We start from the raw sequence: 21030 nt of genomic DNA on the forward strand, positions 1-21030 counted from the left end.
TTCTACCTATGACATATTTCCTGGGATGCCAACCTCTGGATTCACACCAGGTTATATAAGCCTTCCAGACTCTATGATAAATCATCCTGGAAGCTGGCTTCCTTGCATTAATCAAGGTAGATATGACAGGACCTGAGAGCCCACGACTCTTCAGAACGTGGGTCTCAATAGCCAAACCATCAAATTTAGCGTTTGTAAGGCAGGATGGAACACTGGACCCTGAGATAACAGGTCTGGGCGTACCGGTAGGGTCCACGGGGAACCCACCGTCATCCTTACTATTTCTGCATACCAAGTCCTTCTGGGCCAAGCGGGGGCCACCAGAAGTACCGACTTCCTTTCCTGCCTGATCCTGCGAAGGAGTCGTGGTAGTAGCAGAATAGGCGGGAATGCGTAAATCAGTGAGAACCGATGCCACGGAATCACCAACGCATCCGTCCCGCATGCAAGAGGATCTTTTGTCCTTGCCACAAATCTGTCTATCTTTTTGTTGAATCGGGATGCAAAGAGATCTACATCTGGAACCCCCCATCTTTGGCATATGGCCCAAAAGACATCGGGATGCAGAGACCATTCCCCTGGAAGTAACTGCTGGCGACTTAGATAGTCCGCCTGCCAATTCTCTATTCCCGGGATGAAAACTGCCGATATGCATGGCACATGCATCTCTGCCCAGACTAAGATCTGGTTCACCTCTTTTTGAGCAGCTCGGCTCCGGGTGCCTCCCTGATGATTGACATAAGCCACTGCTGTGGCATTGTCGGACTGGATCCTGACCGGACAACCCTGTAGCCTGATAGTCCAGGCTTTTAGAGCTAGATGTATCGCCCGGATCTCCAGAATGTTGATGGGTAAGGTCCTCTCTGTCTTGGACCATACCCCTTGGACCGCAGCCTGTTCCAGAACTGCTCCCCAACCTGACAGACTGGCATCTGTTGTTACCACCGTCCAGGTAACCGGTAGAAAGGATTTCCCCTTCTGCAGGTTTTCGGGTATGAGCCACCAATTGAGGCTCTGACGCACCGCATGCGACAGGTGCATCAGAAAGTCTAATGCCTGAACCTTCTTGTTCCAGGTCGACAGAATACTGTGTTGCAGCATTCTTGAGTGAAACTGAGCATAGGGAACTGCTTCGAATGAAGACACCATCTTCCCTAGTAGCCTCATACAAAGGCGGACTGAGGGACCCTTCTTGGTCCTTACTGTCAGAATCAGCTCTCTCAAAGCAGTGATCTTTGCCTGGGGTAGAAATATTTTCTCCTGGCTTGTATCTATAATCAGACCTAAATACTCCAGTTTTCTTACTGGTTTTAGGAAAGACTTTTCTAAGTTGAGGATCCAACCCAGGTGTTCTAGATACCTGACCGTGGTCCTCAAATTTCCATTCAAAGAGGCTACCGACCGGTCTATCAAGAGCAGGTCGTCTAGGTATGCTATGACAGCTATACCCTGAGCCCTTAATCTGGCCAGAGGAGGAGCCAAGATCTTTGTGAACACTCGAGGTGCAGTGGCTATCACAAAAGGCAGAGCCACAAACTGGAAATGGCGCCCTCCTACCTCGAAGCGCAGAAACTTCTGATGAGCAGGAAAAATGGGCACATGCAGATATGCATCTCTGATGTCTATTGATGCCAGAAATTCTCCTCCCTGCAGGGTGGGAACTACTGTTCGAACTGATTCCATGCGGAAGGATTGAATCCTTAGGAATCGGTTCAGATCCCTTAAGTCCAAAATGGGCCTGACATCCCCATTTGGCTTTTGGACCGTAAAAAGGTTGGAATAGAAGCCCAATCCCTGGTCCTTTGCGGGAACTATCATAATGACCTCCTGCGACAAAAGTCGCTCTAACGCTAGAAGGAGCGACTGCTTCTTCTCTGGGTCTCTGGGAACATTTGATCTGAGGAACCGAGGAGAAGGGAATTCCTGAAACTCCAGCTTGTACCCTAAGGTTACCGTGGAGACTACCCATCTGTCCTGGAAGTCCTCGTGCCAGAGCTCTGAGAACTGTCGCAGTCTTCCCCCCACTCGAGTGAGCGGGGGCGCCCCCTCATGCAGAGGTCTTAGTATTTTGCCTAGTAGGCTTCTTTCCCCAGGACTTCTTTTGTCCCTGGGGTTGACTCTTGTCTCTGGACCCCGATGGAGGCGGCCGTCGAGACTGCCTGGAGGCTGAAGCCCCCGGCGCTGGGGAAAGAGTCCGTTTGAAAGAGGGACGCTTACTCTTCTTGACAGGTAAGAGAGTGCTTTTCCCACAAGAGATTCTCTTGATATAGTTATCCAAGTCCTCTCCAAACAACCTTGCACCACGAAATGGAAACCCAGCCAGTAGCTTCTTACATGGTGCTTCGGCTGACCAATTTTTCAACCATAGGATTCTACGTATATGCACCAACCCCAGTGAAAGACGGGAGGTTTGCACGATAGAATCTCTAATGGCGTCAACCACAAAGCATAAGGCCGCTGGAAGGTTAGCAAACCCCTGGGCCTGCTGTTCAGGTAATACTTTGATGACCTGCTTAACATGGTCTCTTAAGTATTGACAGACTCCAATCGCTGCTACTGCAGGTTGGGCCACTGATCCTGCTAAGGAGAAAACATCCTTCAATAGGGATTCCATCCTTTTATATACAGGATCCCTGAGCATCTGAGCATTGTCTACAGGACAAGTCAGGCTATTATTTACGGAGGAAATGGCGGCATCAATAGCCGGTATTGCCCACATTTTAATAAACTTTTCTTCCATCGGATAAAGTGTTGAAAACTTTCTCGGCGGAAAAAAACGTTTGTCTGGGTGATCCCACTCAGAATAAATAAGCTTTTCAAGTAAAGTATGAACAGGAAAAGCATGTGCTGCTTGGAAAGGTTTCAGTGACCCCAAAGCAGAAGAGGATTCTTTAGCAGTTTCAGGTATGGGCAACTTAAATGTGGAGCGGACCAATCCAGTGAGGATCTGCACTAAGACTTTCTCCTCTTGGGAAGTCGCAGAGGGTCCCTCTTCACCTGAATCCTCCGAAGAGGAATCATCCATCCCATCCCGATCCTCTGAAAGGGATTCATCTCCTTTATCCCAGAGCTCCTCTGTCTGAGGGTCTTGGGGAACAGAGGAAAGCCTAGTGCGTTTTCTTCCACTGAGTGAAGACGTAATCACGGCCATTAATCTTTCCTCTAGACCATTAATGGTTGAGGAAAAAACCTCTTGTGTAATATATACAGGGGCTGAAGTGCCAGAAGCAGGTGTAGCCCCTGACCCCGATGGCTCTCCCTGGCTAGCCGTCCCTGGCCCATCTTTAGGGGGGGGAGGATGCTGCCGACAGGGGGCCCTCAGAACCTGAACGAGATCCCCTAGTGTCTCTGGTTCCTGGGGTGCTTGAACCTCTTCTACCCATAGTGCAAAGCAACAAGGTGTGAGGTATACAAATGAACACTGCCCGCTGAGCGATGTAGTCTGGCTAAAAGCCTTGCTACCCAATGCTCAGTCTAGTGTTACTTCAGTAAATGCTGCCTAGGAGAATGCCTGTGTCCCACCTTACATGCGACCGTCAGCTCTGTGTCTCTCAGAAGGCTGAGTGCACCTGTACAGAGTGCCTTTAATAGCCTGCAGCTGGCCTGAGTGGGAGTCTAAACACTCTGTGCTGACATCCCCCCCCCCTCGAGTTTTGAAAAAAAACGAGCGCTTCCCGCACTGCCGACTCTCCTGTCATGCTTCTGGAGAAAAGGCTGGGGATGGGGGGGGGGGGGGGAGGAGGGAGACTGGTAACAAGATCTGCCTGAACGGCTATCTTCAGAGATGGTGGCCATTAGGCCGCAGAGCCCGGGTGGTATAACCACTTTCTAGACCCCTGTGGCCCCTCTCTAGCCTGGGGGGAACATTCAAACATGAGAAATCCCCCTTTCCACCTTACCTGCTTGCAGCCTGCTTTGAGATGCTGGGACATAATCAGCACTGAACACCTGAGACAGTCAGTCAGCATGTGTAGGTTTGTGCTCTTGGCAGCCCCCGGTGGTCACAATAGGCATAGCATGCATTTACCTTAAAGGAGAAAAGCCACTAGAACTCAAAAATTCTGTGGAATCTCCTCTTACCTTATCCAGCCGCAGGGTGCCGTTTACACAGACCCAATCTTCACCTCTCACGGTGGGCTCCGTTTGAAAAAACCGTCAGAGACTGGGGCCCCCATCAGTAGGGGGATCCAACAGTTCTGGGACCGTAAAGCACCTCGCCAGAAATTAGGAAGTTTAAAGCCATTTTCTGATCTGCGGGGTCCAGCTCTCTAAAAAGAGAAGCATTACGGGTAAAACTTCGTTTCTTCGGACACGAGGCCCGGGTACCATTCAATTCGGCCATGAAAAGACACTTTGAATGGATCCGGTTCGCCTGGCTTGCCCCAGTATAGGATCTTAGGATATTCCCTTTGGAGCTCAGCACAGGACATCTTTACACGTCCATCACCTAAGACACTGGCGTAAAAACTGAGGTATCCCTGCAAGGGGGAGGGATTATATAGGGGGTTGAACTTCCTGATAGGGTGTGCCAGTGTCCAATCACCAGTGATACCTATATAACCCATCAGTAATTACTGTGGCTCTGTGTCCCGTGATGTTCGAGAAAGAAATTAAGGCTATTAGGCGAAAGCGACGTCAGACATCACTCCGGTCCTCCAAGGGCATAGAGTCGAGTGGGGGGCCATCTTGCCCCCACTCGATTTCCTGCCCATTGCTCCAGGGGATTGGATCGATTCGCCCTTTACCAACGGCTCTGGTAAGCGGGGGGAAACTACCAAGAAGCGGCGGGGGTTCGGGGGGCTGGGGGTTTTGAGCACCTCACCCGCTGCCCATAAAAGTGATCCCGTGGGGAATCTGCCGCTGGAACCACTTATGTGAAAGAGGATCGCCCACAGTTTAAAAAAAACAAACAAAAAACAAACAGGGTTATGTCAGCTAGCCGGTGCCATAACCACGGTATATAGTGTCAAAGTAATGACGTATATACCGTATACAGTGGGCGGTCCAGAAGGGGTTAACATACAGTGCATCCAGAATGTATTCACATCGCTTCACTTTTTCCACATTTTGTTATTCCAAACAATACCCCATATGTGAAAGAAGTTTGTTTGAAATCTTTGAAAATGTATAAAAAAAAACAAAAAAAAACCCACATGTACATAAGTATTTACAGCCTTTGCTCAATACTTTGTTGAAGCACCTTTGGCACCAATTACAGCCTCAAGTCTTTTTAGGTATGATACTAGAAGCTTGGCACACTTATTTTTGGGCAGTTTCTCCCAATCTTCTTTGCAGGACCTCTCAAGCTCCATCAGGTTAGATGGGGAGCGTCGGTGCACAGCCATTTTCATCTCTCCAGAGTTGTTCAATTGGGTTCAAGTCTGGGCTCTGGCTTGGCCACTCAAGGACATTCACAGAGTTTACCTGCAGCCAATCCCTTCTTATCTTGGCTGTGTGCTTAGGGTTGTTGTCCTTTTGGAAGATGAACCTTCATCCAAGTCTGAGGTCCGGAGCAAGTCTTCATCAAGGATGTCTATGTACATTGCAGCATTCATCTTTCCCTCGATCCTGACTAGTCTCCCAGTTCTTGCCAATGAAAAACATCCCCACAGCATGATGCTGCCACCACCATGCTTCACTGTAGTGATGGTGTTGGCCAGGTGATGAGTGGTGCCTGGTTTCTTCCAGATCAATCTTTGTTTCATCAGACCATAGAATTGTTTTCATCGTCAGAGTCCTTCAGGTGACTTTTGGCAAACTCCAGGTGGGCGGTCATGTGCCTTTTACGAAGAAGTGGCTTCTTCCTGGCCACTCTACCATACAGGCTTGATTGGTGGAGTGCTGCAGAGAGTTGTTTTTCTGGAAGGTTCTCCTCTCTCCACAGAGAAATGCTGCAGCTCTGTCAGAGTGACCATCGGGTTCTTGGTCACCTCCCTGACTAAGGTCCTTCTCTCGTGATCACTCAGTTTGGCTGGGCGGCCTGCTCTAAGAAGAGTCCTGGTGGTTCCAAACTTCTTCCATTTACGGATGATGGAGACCACTGTGCTCATTGCTTCAACGCTGCAGAACCTTCAATGCTGCAGAAATTTTTCGGTACCCTTCCCTAGATCTGTGCCTTGATACAAGCCTGTCTTGGAGGTCTACAGACAATTCCTTGGACTTCATGGCTTGGTTTGTGCTCTGACATTCACTGTTAAACTGTGGGACCTTGTGCCTTTCCAAATCATGTACAATCAACTGAATTTAACACAGGTGGACTCCAATCAAGTTGTAGAAACATCTCAAGGATGATCAGTGGAAACAGGATGCACCTAAGCTCAATTTTGAGTGTCGTGGCAAAGGCTGTGAATACACATGTGATTTTTTTTTCCCGTTTTTTACTTTTAATAAATTGCAAAGATTTAAAAAAAAACTTCTTTCATGTTGTTATTATGGGGTATTGTTTGTAGAATTTTGAGGAAAATAATGAATTTATTCCATTTTGGAATAAGGCTGTAACATAACAAAATCTGGGAAAAGTGAAGCACTGTGAATACTTTCCAGATGCACTGTATAGACAAATAAAAATTTTAATACAAGTGCTGTGCTAATCTCAAAGATAAAAAATGTGCAAACTCACTTTATATGAGTGCCAAAAGTGAAGGCTTACCCCAGTTATGAATGGTCACACTGCGCCTGTTAGATATAGAAGTAACACCGCCTGTATGGACCTAGGGCTCCATAACAGTGCCAAACAAAACAGTAATTGGTGTTATGATGAAGCATGTTATATGAGTTCTAAAAACCATTTTATTGAAATTTTATCCAGCGGTGTTTACACTACTGGGAGCATGTGGCACTTTCTTTTCCTTTTCATATAATGTGGGTGGTCTGTGGAGGGAAACTGAGGAGAGATGATGGAACCCTAGGTCCATTCAGGTTGTGTTACTGCTATATCTAACAGGCGCAGTTTAACCACTCATAATTGGGGGTCATGCCCTTCTGGTAACCCTTCACGTTTGCACATACACATTTGGAGTGGGTTTTTGCAGTGGAACACATTGGGGGATTCCTCCTTGTGGTGGATGAAGTTAAAGACTTATTAACACCTTTAATAAGTTTGTCATTGAAGGACATTGTTCACTATTGGAAATGATCATATTGTCAATTTTATTGCCATTCACCATTACCTTGTGCACATTTTTGTTATCTTTACTTGAGACAGAAAAGCACTTGTATTTATATTTTCAATTAGGGTTACACTAATACAGTAAAATCTTTTTCTTGGAGTCCATTGTGGGACATAGGAATTTTTTTACTATTGGATTATACTGCTGTCCACAGGAGGATTGGATGTAGATGCGAGTGGAAAACCCAACTGGACCGTTCCCCTGCGTCTACAAACTAGGCATAAACAAACAAGATATTTGGGGGGCACACCCTAAAAGATGCATTAAAGCTGGTGCAGCCATAGGACCATACAGCAGAGCAAAATATTACAGCGCACACATGCAAAAAAGACATTTACCTCCAGCAGGGCTAGTTTAAAACATCTAGACAATCTAAAAAATATCAGCAAAAAATATGGGGATTTGGTCACACCATATTGCTATATGGTGCTAAGCCCACTTACTGCGACAAAGTACCCCATGATTAGTGGGTCCTACACTATCCATGAATTGGGAGATCCTGCTTCTCTGAACCATGAGAGCAAACACTCTTCTATATGGGAGAGCTTTGAGGTCTCCACCCATGACACAAGTGGACACTAATGAGAGGCACTTAATGAAAGAGTTGGGTGCTCCACACCCAAAGGGATTTGGTCTTGTTTGTTTATTGTATGCATTCTGACCAAATCCCTTTGGGTGCGGAGCACCCCACTTCTTCATTAAGTGCCTCTCATTAGTGTCCACTTGTGTCATGGGTGGAGACCTCAAAGTTCTCCCATATAGAAGAGTGTTTGCTCTCATGGTTCAGAGAAGCAGGATCTCCCAATCCATGGATAGTGTAGGACCCACTAATCATGGGGTAATTTGTCGCAGTAAGTGGGCTTAGCACAAAATAGCAATATGGTGTGACCAAATCCCCATATTTTTTGCTAATATTTTTTAGATTGTCTAAGTGTTTTAACCACTTAAGGACTAGCCTCGTTTTGGATTTTGAGGTGTTTACATGTTTAAAACAGGTTTTTCTGCTAGAAAATTACTTAGAACCCCCAAACATTATATATGGTTTTTCTTCTAACACCCTAGAGAATAAAATGGCGGTCATTGCAATACTTTTTTTTGCACCGTATTTGTGCAGCGGTCTTAAAAGCGCACTCTTTTTGGAAAAAATTCACTTTTTTGAATAAAAAAAATAAGACAACAGTAAAGTTAGCCCATTTTTTTTTATATTGTGAAATATAATGTTACGCCAAGTAAATTGATACCCAACATGTCACGCTTAAAAATTGCGCCCGCTCGTGGAATGGCGTCAAACTTTTACCCTCAAAAATCTCCATAGGCGACGTTTAAAAAATTCTACAGGTTGCATATTTTGCGGTACAGAGGAGGTCTAGGGCTAGAATTATTGCTCTTGCTCTACCGGTCACTGCGATACCTCACGTGTGGTTTGACCACCGTTTTTATATGCAGGTGCTACTCGCGTATGCGTTCGCTTCTGCGCGCGAGCTCGTCGGGACAGGGGGGTTTTAAAAAAAAAATTTTTTTTATTTTTATTTATTTTACAATATTTTATTTATTTTTACACTGTTTTAAAAAAAAAAAAATGGTGTCACTTTTATTCCTATTACAAGGAATGTAAACATCCCTTGTAATAGAAAAAAGCATGGCAGGACCTCTTAAATATGAGATCTGGGGTCAAAAAGACCTCAGATCTCATATTTACACTAAAATGCAATAAAAAAAAAAAAAAAAAAAAAAAAAAAAAAAGTCATTTAGAAAAATGACATTTGAAAAAATGTGCCTTTAAGAGGCGTGGACGGAAGTGGCGTTTTGACGTCGCTTCCGCCCAGCAGTGTCATGGAGACGAGTGAGCGCCATCTTAGCCTCACTCGTCTCCAGACACACCACGGAGAAGGACGCGATCGCTTCCGCCGCTACCGACGGCTCCGGTAAGTGGTGGAGGGCACCGGATCGCGGCGGGAGGCCCTCTCCCGCCACCGATAAAAGTGATCTCGCAGCGAATCCACCGCAGGGACCACTTTTATCTGAAAGCCAGCCGCCGCACGAAAACGGGGATACCAGGGTTATGGCAGCTAGCTGCTGCCATAACAACGATATCCCCGTTCAAAGTTTGAACGTACATCGTCGTGGTTAAACTAGCCCTGCTGGAGGTAAATGTCTTTTTTGCATGTGTGCGCTGTAATATTTTGCTCTGCTGTATGGTCCTATGGCTACACCAGCTTTAATGCATCTTTTAGGGTGTGCCCCCCAAATATCTTGTTTGTTTATTGTATGGATTCTGACCAAATCCCTTTGGGTGCGGAGCACCCCACTCTTTCATTAAGTGCCTCTCATTAGTGTCCACTTGTGTCATGGGTGGAGACCTCAAAGTTCTCCCATATAGAAGAGTGTTTGCTCTCATGGTTCAGAGAAGCAGGATCTCCCAATCCATGGATAGTGTAGGACCCACTAATCACGGGGTACTTTGTCGCAGTAAGTGGGCTTAGCACCATATAGCAATATGGTGTGACCAAATCCCCATATTTTTTGCTAATATTTTTTTGATTGTCTAGGTGTTTTAAACTAGCCCTGCTGGGGGTAAATGTCTTTTTTGCATGTGTGCACTGTAATATTTTGCTCTACAAATTAGGCATGTTGCGACCATGTGGCGATTAAGTAAAATAAGTCCTCAGGTGCTCACAAAACCTAGATGACAGTAGCAGGTGAAGGGTAGGTGGCTGGAGATGAACAAAGCCACTGTAGGCAGGAAGCATGAACGGATCGAAGTTCATTGTGGCGCTTTGCTAAGCAAGACCAGCAGTGGGAAGATGCGGTCTCAAAGCTGTATGGTGGGGAAAAAGCAAGCGGATGATGTCAATGCTTAGATGCACAGCATTACCCCTTCTGCGGTGGAAACCGGTGAGTAACCCAGAAATTTAAAGGTGCTTTGTGACATATACTTAAGGGAGCTCCTGGGGCTTGACTTGACTGTCCCACTCACAAAGTAAAAGACAAGGCAAGCTCTGAAGGAAAGTCGGTGGCTTTGTGGCTAACTTGCTACCAGAACAGTCTGGAAAGCACCCTATGTAGAAGGTCACTTCCAGGCTATTTCCATAATGTTTAGTCCAGTGGATGCAGAGCTCCAAATGCCAAACTGAGGACAGCCACACGGAATAGCTGCAATCACAGAAAGCAGCAAGGAAGAGTCCTGATTGAAGAAAAAAAAAAGGTTCAAGCTAAAATAGGGTGGTCTTTTACACAGCATAGATAAAAGGGAAACATCCATTCTCTTAGGAAACTAGCAAAAAACTGAGGCATGCTGGTAGTAGGAGGGGTTATCCTGGGCTGGCCTTACAGTTTTTTTTTTTGTTTGCCAGTGTTCAATCCTCCTGTAGGGGCAGCAAAACTTAAAAAAAGAAATACGTGTGCAAAGCAAACCGGTTGAAATAAGTTGTAAACATGTGCATTGCGCACTTTTATGCCATTTTGAATGCATCTGCAATGTGGAAAAAGCCTATCCAGAATGATTCTTCTAAATCTTGCATATGAACGTGCATGTAAAATAAAATATAAAAAAAATGTAAAATGCACAAAAACATGCATATATGAATGTGCATGAACCACATTAAAAAGAAAGTTGCTGTATATGCATATGTATAAAAGAGCTTTTGTTTCCTCAGGTATTAACAACATACAGGAAGATGCCATATCATACACAGGTATATAGAGCCATGCATATGGGGTTTTGAAAAACATGGAAGACAATTTCACACTGTGGTTGGCATGCACAGGTCAGGTAGCCAACTTTAATAAGCTGTGTTCCACTATTGTCATATTACTGGTATTTTTATGTCCAGATAATGTGAACTTATTTCCTCACCTCAGAGCCAGAGGGGGAGGCAGGGAAGCGAGCACCAGGTGAAGCTGGTCTGCTGCTCCGCTCTGGCAAATCTAAAGGCAGGTCCCTCCTCAAGAAATCTCTGGACTTCTTCTTCTTCTCTGCATCAAGATCACGAGGATCAGACCCAGAATGACCCTCAGCCCGATTTAAGACCCCTGTGAGAAAGTCAGCAATCTCGTCCTGTGGAAAGAAGAATTACTGAAATTATAAAAGCTCATATGCACACCATATACGAGGCTTTGCCAACATTGATTGAAGGCCACCTAACATGTTTATATTTGAATAGCACCAGCTATACTGATCACCTTCTATTTGTATATATTCAGTTACATAAAACTGAAGGCATAAAATGGAGGGCATCCATTAAAAACATCACTAGGGGTGCAATTTTTCAGCGTTATAATTATGTACAGGTGTAGTCAAGTGTTTTGCACAGGATTTACAGCGCACCTCTTTGCCATGTGAACAGAACCTGGCAATAAAATGAATGCTGTTTATATTTTTTACCCATGTTATGTCAATAAATATTTTCTATTTTTCTACTATTTCTTGTTGATGTGGTAGTGCCTTTAAAGCCCCACCCCTAGGGGGTTTCTCTCTTTCACTTTTATATTTTTGAAGGAACGCCACTGAAACAAAAAATATATGAATCCAAAACAAAGGTACAGAGCAACTAGCAAAGTTTTGCAAAAACCGACACCCATAAAAACATGTAGATAAATGTTGTACTATTAAATTTCAATGGAAAAGTTTGGATTGTTGCCATTTTTGTGTAGAATTGAATTTTGCAAACATAGTGCCCAAAACAAGGATTGCTCCTAAAGATTATTTCAAGAAATAACCCATAGCATTGGTTTTCCAGATACATGCAAATTAGCATTATGACAATCTTGATGAAGAGCCTAAATATAGCCAAATACAGTTCAAGTTTTAAATTTAAAATGACACTAAACTCTGAATGTTGATTATCTGTATATGAAGTGTGGACAGGCCCCTGAGATAGGCAATTGGGGATTGATTTACTAAAACTGGGAAGTGCAAAATCTGGCGCAGTTCTGCACAGAAACCAATCAGCTTCCAGGTCCTTTTGTTAAAGCTTAATTGAACAAGCTAGAACAAGTTAAAAGCTATTGCTCTCAGCCTCCTCCGACTTTCCAAATTTCTGCTGCTGTGATCTGACTTCTTGTTAGATGGTGGCTATGTTTGTTCTCCATTGTTCTCACTGTATGTAGGAACATAGTCCACCCTCTTTTGCTTGCTCGCGAGATGGACTAGGGACTTGTAGTGTGCATAGGGCAGTGTACATGGCTGCAAATAACAGAAGTGAGGAGATGATTTAATGAAAAATAGATTACAGGCCATTAAGTAGGAGATGAATATAGATTATTATTTGAGAATGAGGATATTGTTTAGTGTCACTTTCACAATCAAGGAGCAACACAGAATAGAGAGGCTCATCTTAAAATTTTCACTGGCAGTAATAATGTTTATACTGGATAGATGACAAGCACAAAAACAATGTCTCTAGTACAAGAAGACTTCCTCCAAAGAGACCTTCTGCCCCTCTAGCCAAACAGTGTAATCGCAAGAACTTAGTTACTGATTATAATCACAGAGTAAAGAGCCCAGGTCCCTCTGCGTTGTTGAAGGGGATTTCCAAGATAAACAAGTAGTGTGTGTAACACTGCTTTTAGAATTACAAGGAGCGGTCCATTGTTAAGCACCTATCCTATTGTGTAAACCCTTACGATTTCACATTTTGCCTGCAATGATGCTAACGTTGAGCCCTAATTACAGTCTAACCTTTCAAATATTTAATTGCGTTGTACAAGTGTTATATTTTAAAGGGCAAGCATAATTCACTGGAAAGTTTGTGGAATAGCTTAACAAGGCTCCAAAATAAGATTGAATTTAAAGTGGTTGTAAACCCTTTACAACTACTTTTTACTACAGGTAAGCCTATAATTAGGCTTACCTGTAGCTACCCTGGATATCTCCTAAACCTGCACGTTTTAGGAGATATCCCCTGTATTTGCATGTGCCGACGTCATCGGCACATACGCACTGAAGCAATGGCACGTACGTGCCGGTGCTTCAGTTAGCCCGTGCCATTACTGGCGGCTTCCGCGTGCATGCGCAGGAGTGGCGTCATCGCGGCTCCGGCCAATCACAGCGCCGGAGCCCACGATACCTGGAAGTAACTCCAGGAGCAATTTCGGCCGCCAGAGCTCTGAACGAGGACTGCTGCGGGGGCTACGATCTCAGGTAAGTAGTTCATAATGAGCTAGTATGCTATGCATACTAGCTCATTATGCCTTTGTTTTGCAGTTTTTTTTTTAATTTTTTAGGGTTTACAACCACTTTAAGACTAATTCTGAATCAAAACAATTACATCTATAATGCATATCTACATACATTTAGTAAATTGGGGAAAAAAAACTAAACTTTTTTGTTACTCACTGTAAAATCCCTTTCTCCGATTTTAGCTCTTCTGATTCTTGACTGCAGGATATTATTAGTGCCAACTACAGGAGACACTAGGCAGAAAAAAAACACAGCACGTCCTATGGGCAGTCCTAACTGGTATAATCCCCTTCTCTGCTATAGGCAAGCCAGTTAGTCACAAAGCAGGGCAAGAAAGATAAAATACTCAAATAGAGGGGTGGGTGCTCTGTCAATGAACTCACAGAAAGGGAGTAATAAAAAATCCAGTTTTCTCTAATGTTCATTGATGGACACAGCTCTTCTGATTCTTGACCATAGGGATGTCCCAAAGCAGCCCTAAATAAGGTGTGGGCAAACAAAAATAGGGCAAATATGCAATCCACTCAAAACATACCACTCAAGGGGAAAGAAACAAGGAACCTCAAAACAGTGGAATGAAAGACCTTGTGGCCAAAACAAACATCCAAAAGATGCAAACACATCAACTTTGTAAGATTTGGTAAAAGTGTGCACAGATGAACAGGTAGCTGCCTTGCAACCTAAGGCACAGACAGACGCCTGATGTCGGAATGCCCAAGAGGCACTAACCACCCTGGTGGAGTGCGCCATAATGGGGAAGGAAGGAGCCCAACCCTTAATGGCATTCGCCTGAACAATAGTCTGCCAAATCTATCAGGAAATAGTGGCAGAGGAGGACGCCAGGACTTTTCGTGGGCTGTCTGTGACCACAAAAAGAGAATCCAACTTCTGGAGAGTAGCTGTAATAGGCAGGTATACACACAGACTGAATGTACCACATCCAAGGAGTGCAGCAAAACCTCCTTAGGGTGCAAAGGCTGTGGACACAGGGAAGGCAAGACAACACGAACAGAAAACCACCCAATACCTGTTTTACTATGTGGCTGGGTGGCCCTCAATGTGATACGGCGCCTCATCCCAAAAATTTTGAAAGTCAAAACCAGAGGAGGGGGAGTACAAGGATTATGACGGTGCCAGGAAAAACACTGTATTTTCAAATTTTAAAGTTAAAAATAATTTTATTATTACACAAAAATCGTAGAAAATAGACAATACAATCACAGAGACATGGTGTGCATAATTGCTAAAAACATCTGTAGCAAGCTTCACGTCACTTGGCCTAAGAAGCGTAGCGGTCAATGCAGTGGGTAGGTATTTTAGATGCCCGACATGTTTCGCCAGTATTGGCTTCCTCAGGGACAGATTATTGATACCTAAAGCGCTACAGTAACTCTATGGAAAGAGATATAACAATCAATGTGCATGCTAAGACAGATAATACATTAGATACAAAAAGGATATGAGGGATCTAGATATTCACATGTTTGCGAGTCGTCAGGGTAGATCAACCCCCACCACCAACCAAATGGCGCCACAGGAGGCTCCCCCATACACACAACACCAGATAGCCAAAGGCCCCCAACCAGACATTCTAAAGATGGAAAATATATACCTGCAAATCACCAGGAGGGTGCCACACACCTCCGGAGCAGGGCCTCCAGCAAGAACCACAATAGGTAGCTGCAGGGAGCAATAGGAAAGGCCTGGCCACGTATATGTCTAGAAATACAATTATTTATAGATAAGTTATTTTATAATAGTTTCTAGAGGGGTCATATGGCCCCCCATTTAGTAGAGGAATAAAGAAAGTATATAGGACTAACATAGTCTCTAATTAATATACTTACAGCAAAATACTCTTTAACATAAATAACAGGACACCGATAGATCACTAACGTTGAGAGGAATTCAGCAACAACAGAGAGGGTATCTCTATAAATTAAATAGAAAAGAGAAATTTGGTGGCATATGGAATTATCTAAAAGATAGTGCAATTATATATTGCACTTTGGCTAAATCAGTAAATAGAGCAAAGTAAGTTTGACACTTACCATTAAATAGATATAGAATCAAATAGTGAGCTGAGAGAAAGCCTGCAGCCGGTTGCAACGCCAGATGAGGCAAACTGAAGGACAAGAGACAGTATCAGCAAAAAGTGAGTCTATGAAGAAAATAAGTAAACCAATACCCTGAGTACAGATGATCCACAAAAATGCCTACCAGATCAGATGGCAATGAATGTATCGGTGTCCTGTACATCACTGGCGTGTGTGTTGGCCTGGGATGCCGGCGTTCTTATGCCCCCCTCACACGAGCGGCGTCTGACGTCACCGCACGTGTGAGCGGACGAAAAGGCCACAGCGCATGCGCCACTCGCAATTCCGTTCAGGCCTACAAGGTCCAGAAGGAATTGCGGTGGTGTCTATGGTGATGTGTAAACACATCACAGGCAGCCCGCAGTATCTGAACGCCGCAATTGGCAGCGTGATACCTGGAAGATGGTGTAAATTTCCAGTGTGCCGTGGCTAGGGCGGGCAGAGGATAAACCAATGCCCTTGAGTGTCCATACAGCTAAATGTGTCTCTAGCGGGAGGCTAAAAGCACCAGATTGAGTGCGCACTTACCACAGTGAAGTACAGGGGCCCGAGGGCAAATAAGAAGCTGGAAGTGGAAAGGGAAGGGGCCGGGGACGGGGGGGGGAGGGGAAAGAGGAAGAGGGGGGGGAAACTAGGCATCCAGAGGTACAGGAGTGCCAGCCAGGGCACAAAAGGGGGGGGGGAGGGGGCAGAGATGAGTGAGAATAAGCCAGGGATATATATAGGGCCCCAAAGAAACGCCTGCACACACGGCATAAATACAAATGGGACAGAACACAGGAGGAAACAATAGAGAGGGGCTGGGTCCCTGGGATGTGCCCACACAAATCGCCCTGACAGCTCGCAAAGACGACATAAAATGGTGACACAAAATCAACTACCAACCAAATGATTATGATCGGGACATATATTTAATACAATACTAAACATGTCATGATGATTGAAAAGGTATATCTTGGATATATATATATATATCATATACAATCATGTAAGCAAAAATGAAAACTTAAATAAAAAACAAAAGGGAAGAAGGGGCTGTATCCTGGTCTGACATGACTATCTCACACGTGGGGAAGGCAAGAGGGAGGAAAATACAGAAGCATAGACAAAATATGTAATGAAAAGTATATAAAATAAAATAAAATGGGGGGGTACAAAAGAATTTTATGAGAAATAAAGAAAAATTGTTATTGTCCACCCCCTGAAGGGGTCTCCCTATAAAAAGGGTTTGAAACTAATATTTTCATTAAGCCCAGGGTATGTGGTAGCTTCCAAAATATGTATCCACTTAGTTTCCAATTGAAGGAGTTTTTGGTCAATGTCTCCACCCCTTACATGTGCAGGGATGTGTTCCAATGCAGTAAACCCCACAACATGGGGATTGGAGTCATGGTGCTGTGCTATATGTCGATTAACAGAGGTAGAGGTCTTTCCTTTAAACAAGGGTTTGATATGATCGCGAATCCTAACACAGAATTGGCGTTTAGTTTTACCTACATAATAGCTACCACATATACATGTGGCAAGGTATACTACACCAATAGTTTGACATGTGATCTTGTGTTTAATTCTATGTGTCTGGCCATTTGGGAGCGGTTTCTCGCGTATATCATAAACGAACTCACATATATCGCAGTGGCCACATGGAAATGTGCCAAACACTGATGAAAGACACTCTGATTTGGGTGTATAATGACTCGCCGTAACTTTGTCCCGTAGGGACGGGGAACGACGGTAGGTGATTTGAGGCTGAGACTGAATATATTTTTTGGATAGTGTTATCTGTTAACCGCTCCCAAATGGCCAGACACATAGAATTAAACACAAGATCACATGTCAAACTATTGGTGTAGTATACCTTGCCACATGTATATGTGGTAGCTATTATGTAGGTAAAACTAAACGCCAATTCTGTGTTAGGATTCGCGATCATATCAAACCCTTGTTTAAAGGAAAGACCTCTACCTCTGTTAATCGACATATAGCACAGCACCATGACTCCAATCCCCATGTTGTGGGGTTTACTGCATTGGAACACATCCCTGCACATGTAAGGGGTGGAGACATTGACCAAAAACTCCTTCAATTGGAAACTAAGTGGATACATATTTTGGAAGCTACCACATACCCTGGGCTTAATGAAAATATTAGTTTCAAACCCTTTTTATAGGGAGACCCCTTCAGGGGGTGGACAATAACAATTTTTCTTTATTTCTCATAAAATTCTTTTGTACCCCCCCATTTTATTTTATTTTATATACTTTTCATTACATATTTTGTCTATGCTTCTGTATTTTCCTCCCTCTTGCCTTCCCCACGTGTAAGATAGTCATGTCAGACCAGGATACAGCCCCTTCTTCCCTTTTTGTTTTTTATTTAAGTTTTCATTTTTGCTTACATGATTGTATATGATATATATATATCCAAGATATACCTTTTCAATCATCATGACATGTTTAGTATTGTATTAAATACATGTCCCGATCATAATCATTTGGTTGGTAGTTGATGGATATTTTGTGTCACCATTTTATGTCGTCTTTGCGAGCTGTCAGGGCGATTTGTGTGGGCACATCCCAGGGACCCAGCCCCTCTCTATTGTTTCCTCCTGTGTTCTGTCCCATTTGTATTTATGCCGTGTGTGCAGGCGTTTCTTTGGGGCCCTATATATATCCCTGGCTTATTCTCACTCATTTCCCCCCTCTCCCCCCCCCCCCTTTTGTGCCCTGGCTGGCACTCCTGTACCTCCGGATGCCTAGTTTCCCCCCCCTCTTCCTCTTTCCCCTCCCCCTTCCCTTTCCACTTCCAGCTTATTTGCCCTCGGGCCCCTGTACTTCACTGTGGTAAGTGCGCACTCAATCTGGTGCTTTTAGCCTCCCGCTAGAGACACATTTAGCTGTATGGACACTCAAGGGCATTGGTTTATCCTCTGCCCGCCCTAGCCACGGCACACTGGAAATTTACACCATCTTCCAGGTATCACGCTGCCAATTGCTGCGTTCAGATACTGCGGGCTGCCTGTGATGTGTTTACACATCACCATAGACACCACCGCAATTCCTTCTGGACCTTGTAGGCCTGAACGGAATTGCGAGTGGTGCATGCGCGGTGGCCTTTTCGTCCGCTCACACGTGCGGTGACGTCAGACGCCGCTCGTGTGAGGGGGGCATAAGAACGCCGGCATCCCAGGCCAACACACACGCCAGGGATGTACAGGACACCGATACATTCATTGCCATCTGATCTGGTAGGCATTTTTGTGGATCATCTGTACTCAGGGTATTGGTTTACTTATTTTCTTCATAGACTCACTTTTTGCTGATACTGTCTCTTGTCCTTCAGTTTGCCTCATCTGGCGTTGCAACCGGCTGCAGGCTTTCTCTCAGCTCACTATTTGATTCTATATCTATTTAATGGTAAGTGTCAAACTTACTTTGCTCTATTTACTGATTTAGCCAAAGTGCAATATATAATTGCACTATCTTTTAGATAATTCCATATGCCACCAAATTTCTCTTTTCTATTTAATTTATAGAGATACCCTCTCTGTTGTTGCTGAATTCCTCTCAACGTTAGTGATCTATCGGTGTCCTGTTATTTATGTTAAAGAGTATTTTGCTGTAAGTATATTAATTAGAGACTATGTTAGTCCTATATACTTTCTTTATTCCTCTACTAAATGGGGGGCCATATGACCCCTCTAGAAACTATTATAAAATAACTTATCTATAAATAATTGTATTTCTAGACATATATGTGGCCAGGCCTTTCCTATTGCTCCCTGCAGCTACCTATTGTGGTTCTTGCTGGAGGCCCTGCTCCGGAGGTGTGTGGCACCCTCCTGGTGATTTGCAGGTATATATTTTCCATCTTTAGAATGTCTGGTTGGGGGCCTTTGGCTATCTGGTGTTGTGTGTATGGGGGAGCCTCCTGTGGCACCATTTGGTTGGTGGTGGGGGTTGATCTACCCTGACGACTCGCAAACATGTGAATATCTAGATCCCTCATATCCTTTTTTGTATCTAATGTATTATCTGTCTTAGCATGCACATTGATTGTTATATCTCTTTCCATAGAGTTACTGTAGCGCTTTAGGTATCAATAATCTGTCCCTGAGGAAGCCAATACTGGCGAAACATGTCGGGCATCTAAAATACCTACCCACTGCATTGGCCGCTACGCTTCTTAGGCCAAGTGACGTGAAGCTTGCTACAGATATGTTTTTAGCAATTATGCACACCATGTCTCTGTGATTGTATTGTCTATTTTCTACGATTTTTGTGTAATAATAAAATTATTTTTAACTTTAAAATTTGAAAATACAGTGTTTTTCCTGGCACCGTCATAATCCTTGTACTCCCCCTCCTCTGGTTTTGACTTTCACCTAATACCTGTGTAAGACCAAATAAGGAGACTTACAGAATATGGCCGCCAACTCTGACCCCCGCTGTGCAGAAGTGATGTCGACCAAAAAGGTGACTAAGTGAGGTGAGTAAGTCTGGGAATATCCTGAATACTCTCAAGGCAAACTTGTGATCAACTTCCTGCTGAAGAAAGGCCAAAACCCAAACCACTGACAAGAAGCGTGGCTGGACATCCAGAGCCTCCCATCAGGAGATACATTTTCCAAGCGGTAGACTTGTGCACCTTCAACACTGTAGGGATCACCAAACCCAACAACCCCCTGCCTCTCAGAACCAGGCTATTAACAGCCTTTCTGTCAAAGCCAGAGAAGAAAAAGCAGGGTGGAAGATCGGTCTTTGGGACAGAATCTCTTCCTTAAGGGGCAACCTCCAGGGAGCGACCAGCCGCACCTCATCGACGTACCAGGGTTGACCAGGCCAGTCTAGAGCTACCAGAATGACTGAAATCCCTTTGGCTGCTATCCTGTGCAACAGATAAGGATGGGAGACAGCACTGGCAGCAAGACAGGCCTGGAGGGAAGGAGAAGAACCCTGCAGTGCCAACTATCCCAGGGAAGGGGCAATCTACTTACCAATTTATGAAGGTTATGGGTAACACTCCTGAAACAGTTCCACCTCCCATGCGTCGGTCGACAGGGGCGGTCCTGACGGCCAGCGTAGCACTGTGACAGGGATGTCAGGCCCAGTCATATGTACCCCTTCAAGACTAACTCGCTGGCTGTCCTGGTCCAGGAAGGGGCTGATGCAGCCGAACCAGTGCATAGATAAAGGTCTCCATGCACTCGCTGGCCAGGCTGGTATGACTACTGGATCTAGATTGTCCAGCCTGGCTGTTGATTCAAGATGCTTTGCAAGAAAAAATCCCAAGAACAAAGAACCTATGGAACCACAGGAAACACTAGGCAGAAACAAATGGCTTGTCTATAGCAGAGAGGGAGTTTATATCAGCTAGGACTGCCCACAGGTGATGCTGTATTCTTTTCTGCCTAGTGTCCTACTGCTATAGGTAACGCTATAAAACCCTAGAAAAATTAAAGACTCATATGGCTATATATGTGATTGCCACCATCCCTTGAAATAGAATATAAGAATAAACCTCAAGTTGTGGGATTTTGAAGGCAATTGAAAAAAAGAGATAACCCATAATTTTATAAACCATA

At 44.4% G+C, this 21030-nt stretch overlaps 1 protein-coding gene across 2 annotated transcripts in view; it reads right to left on the bottom strand.

Moving 5' to 3' along the window:
* The window catches only part of KANSL3 (KAT8 regulatory NSL complex subunit 3), a 168677-nt gene that overhangs the window by 70950 nt on the left and 76697 nt on the right, over positions 1 to 21030 (bottom strand). For both annotated transcript variants that reach the window (XM_073622066.1, XM_073622067.1), the window contains exon 13: positions 11026 to 11226. In XM_073622066.1, the coding sequence (XP_073478167.1) occupies positions 11026 to 11226 (201 nt within the window). The remainder of the gene's footprint in view (positions 1 to 11025; positions 11227 to 21030) is intronic.

The sequence above is a fragment of the Aquarana catesbeiana genome, linkage group LG03 (genome assembly GCF_042186555.1).
Source record: "Aquarana catesbeiana isolate 2022-GZ linkage group LG03, ASM4218655v1, whole genome shotgun sequence".
NCBI classification, from domain to species: Eukaryota; Metazoa; Chordata; class Amphibia; order Anura; family Ranidae; genus Aquarana; species Aquarana catesbeiana.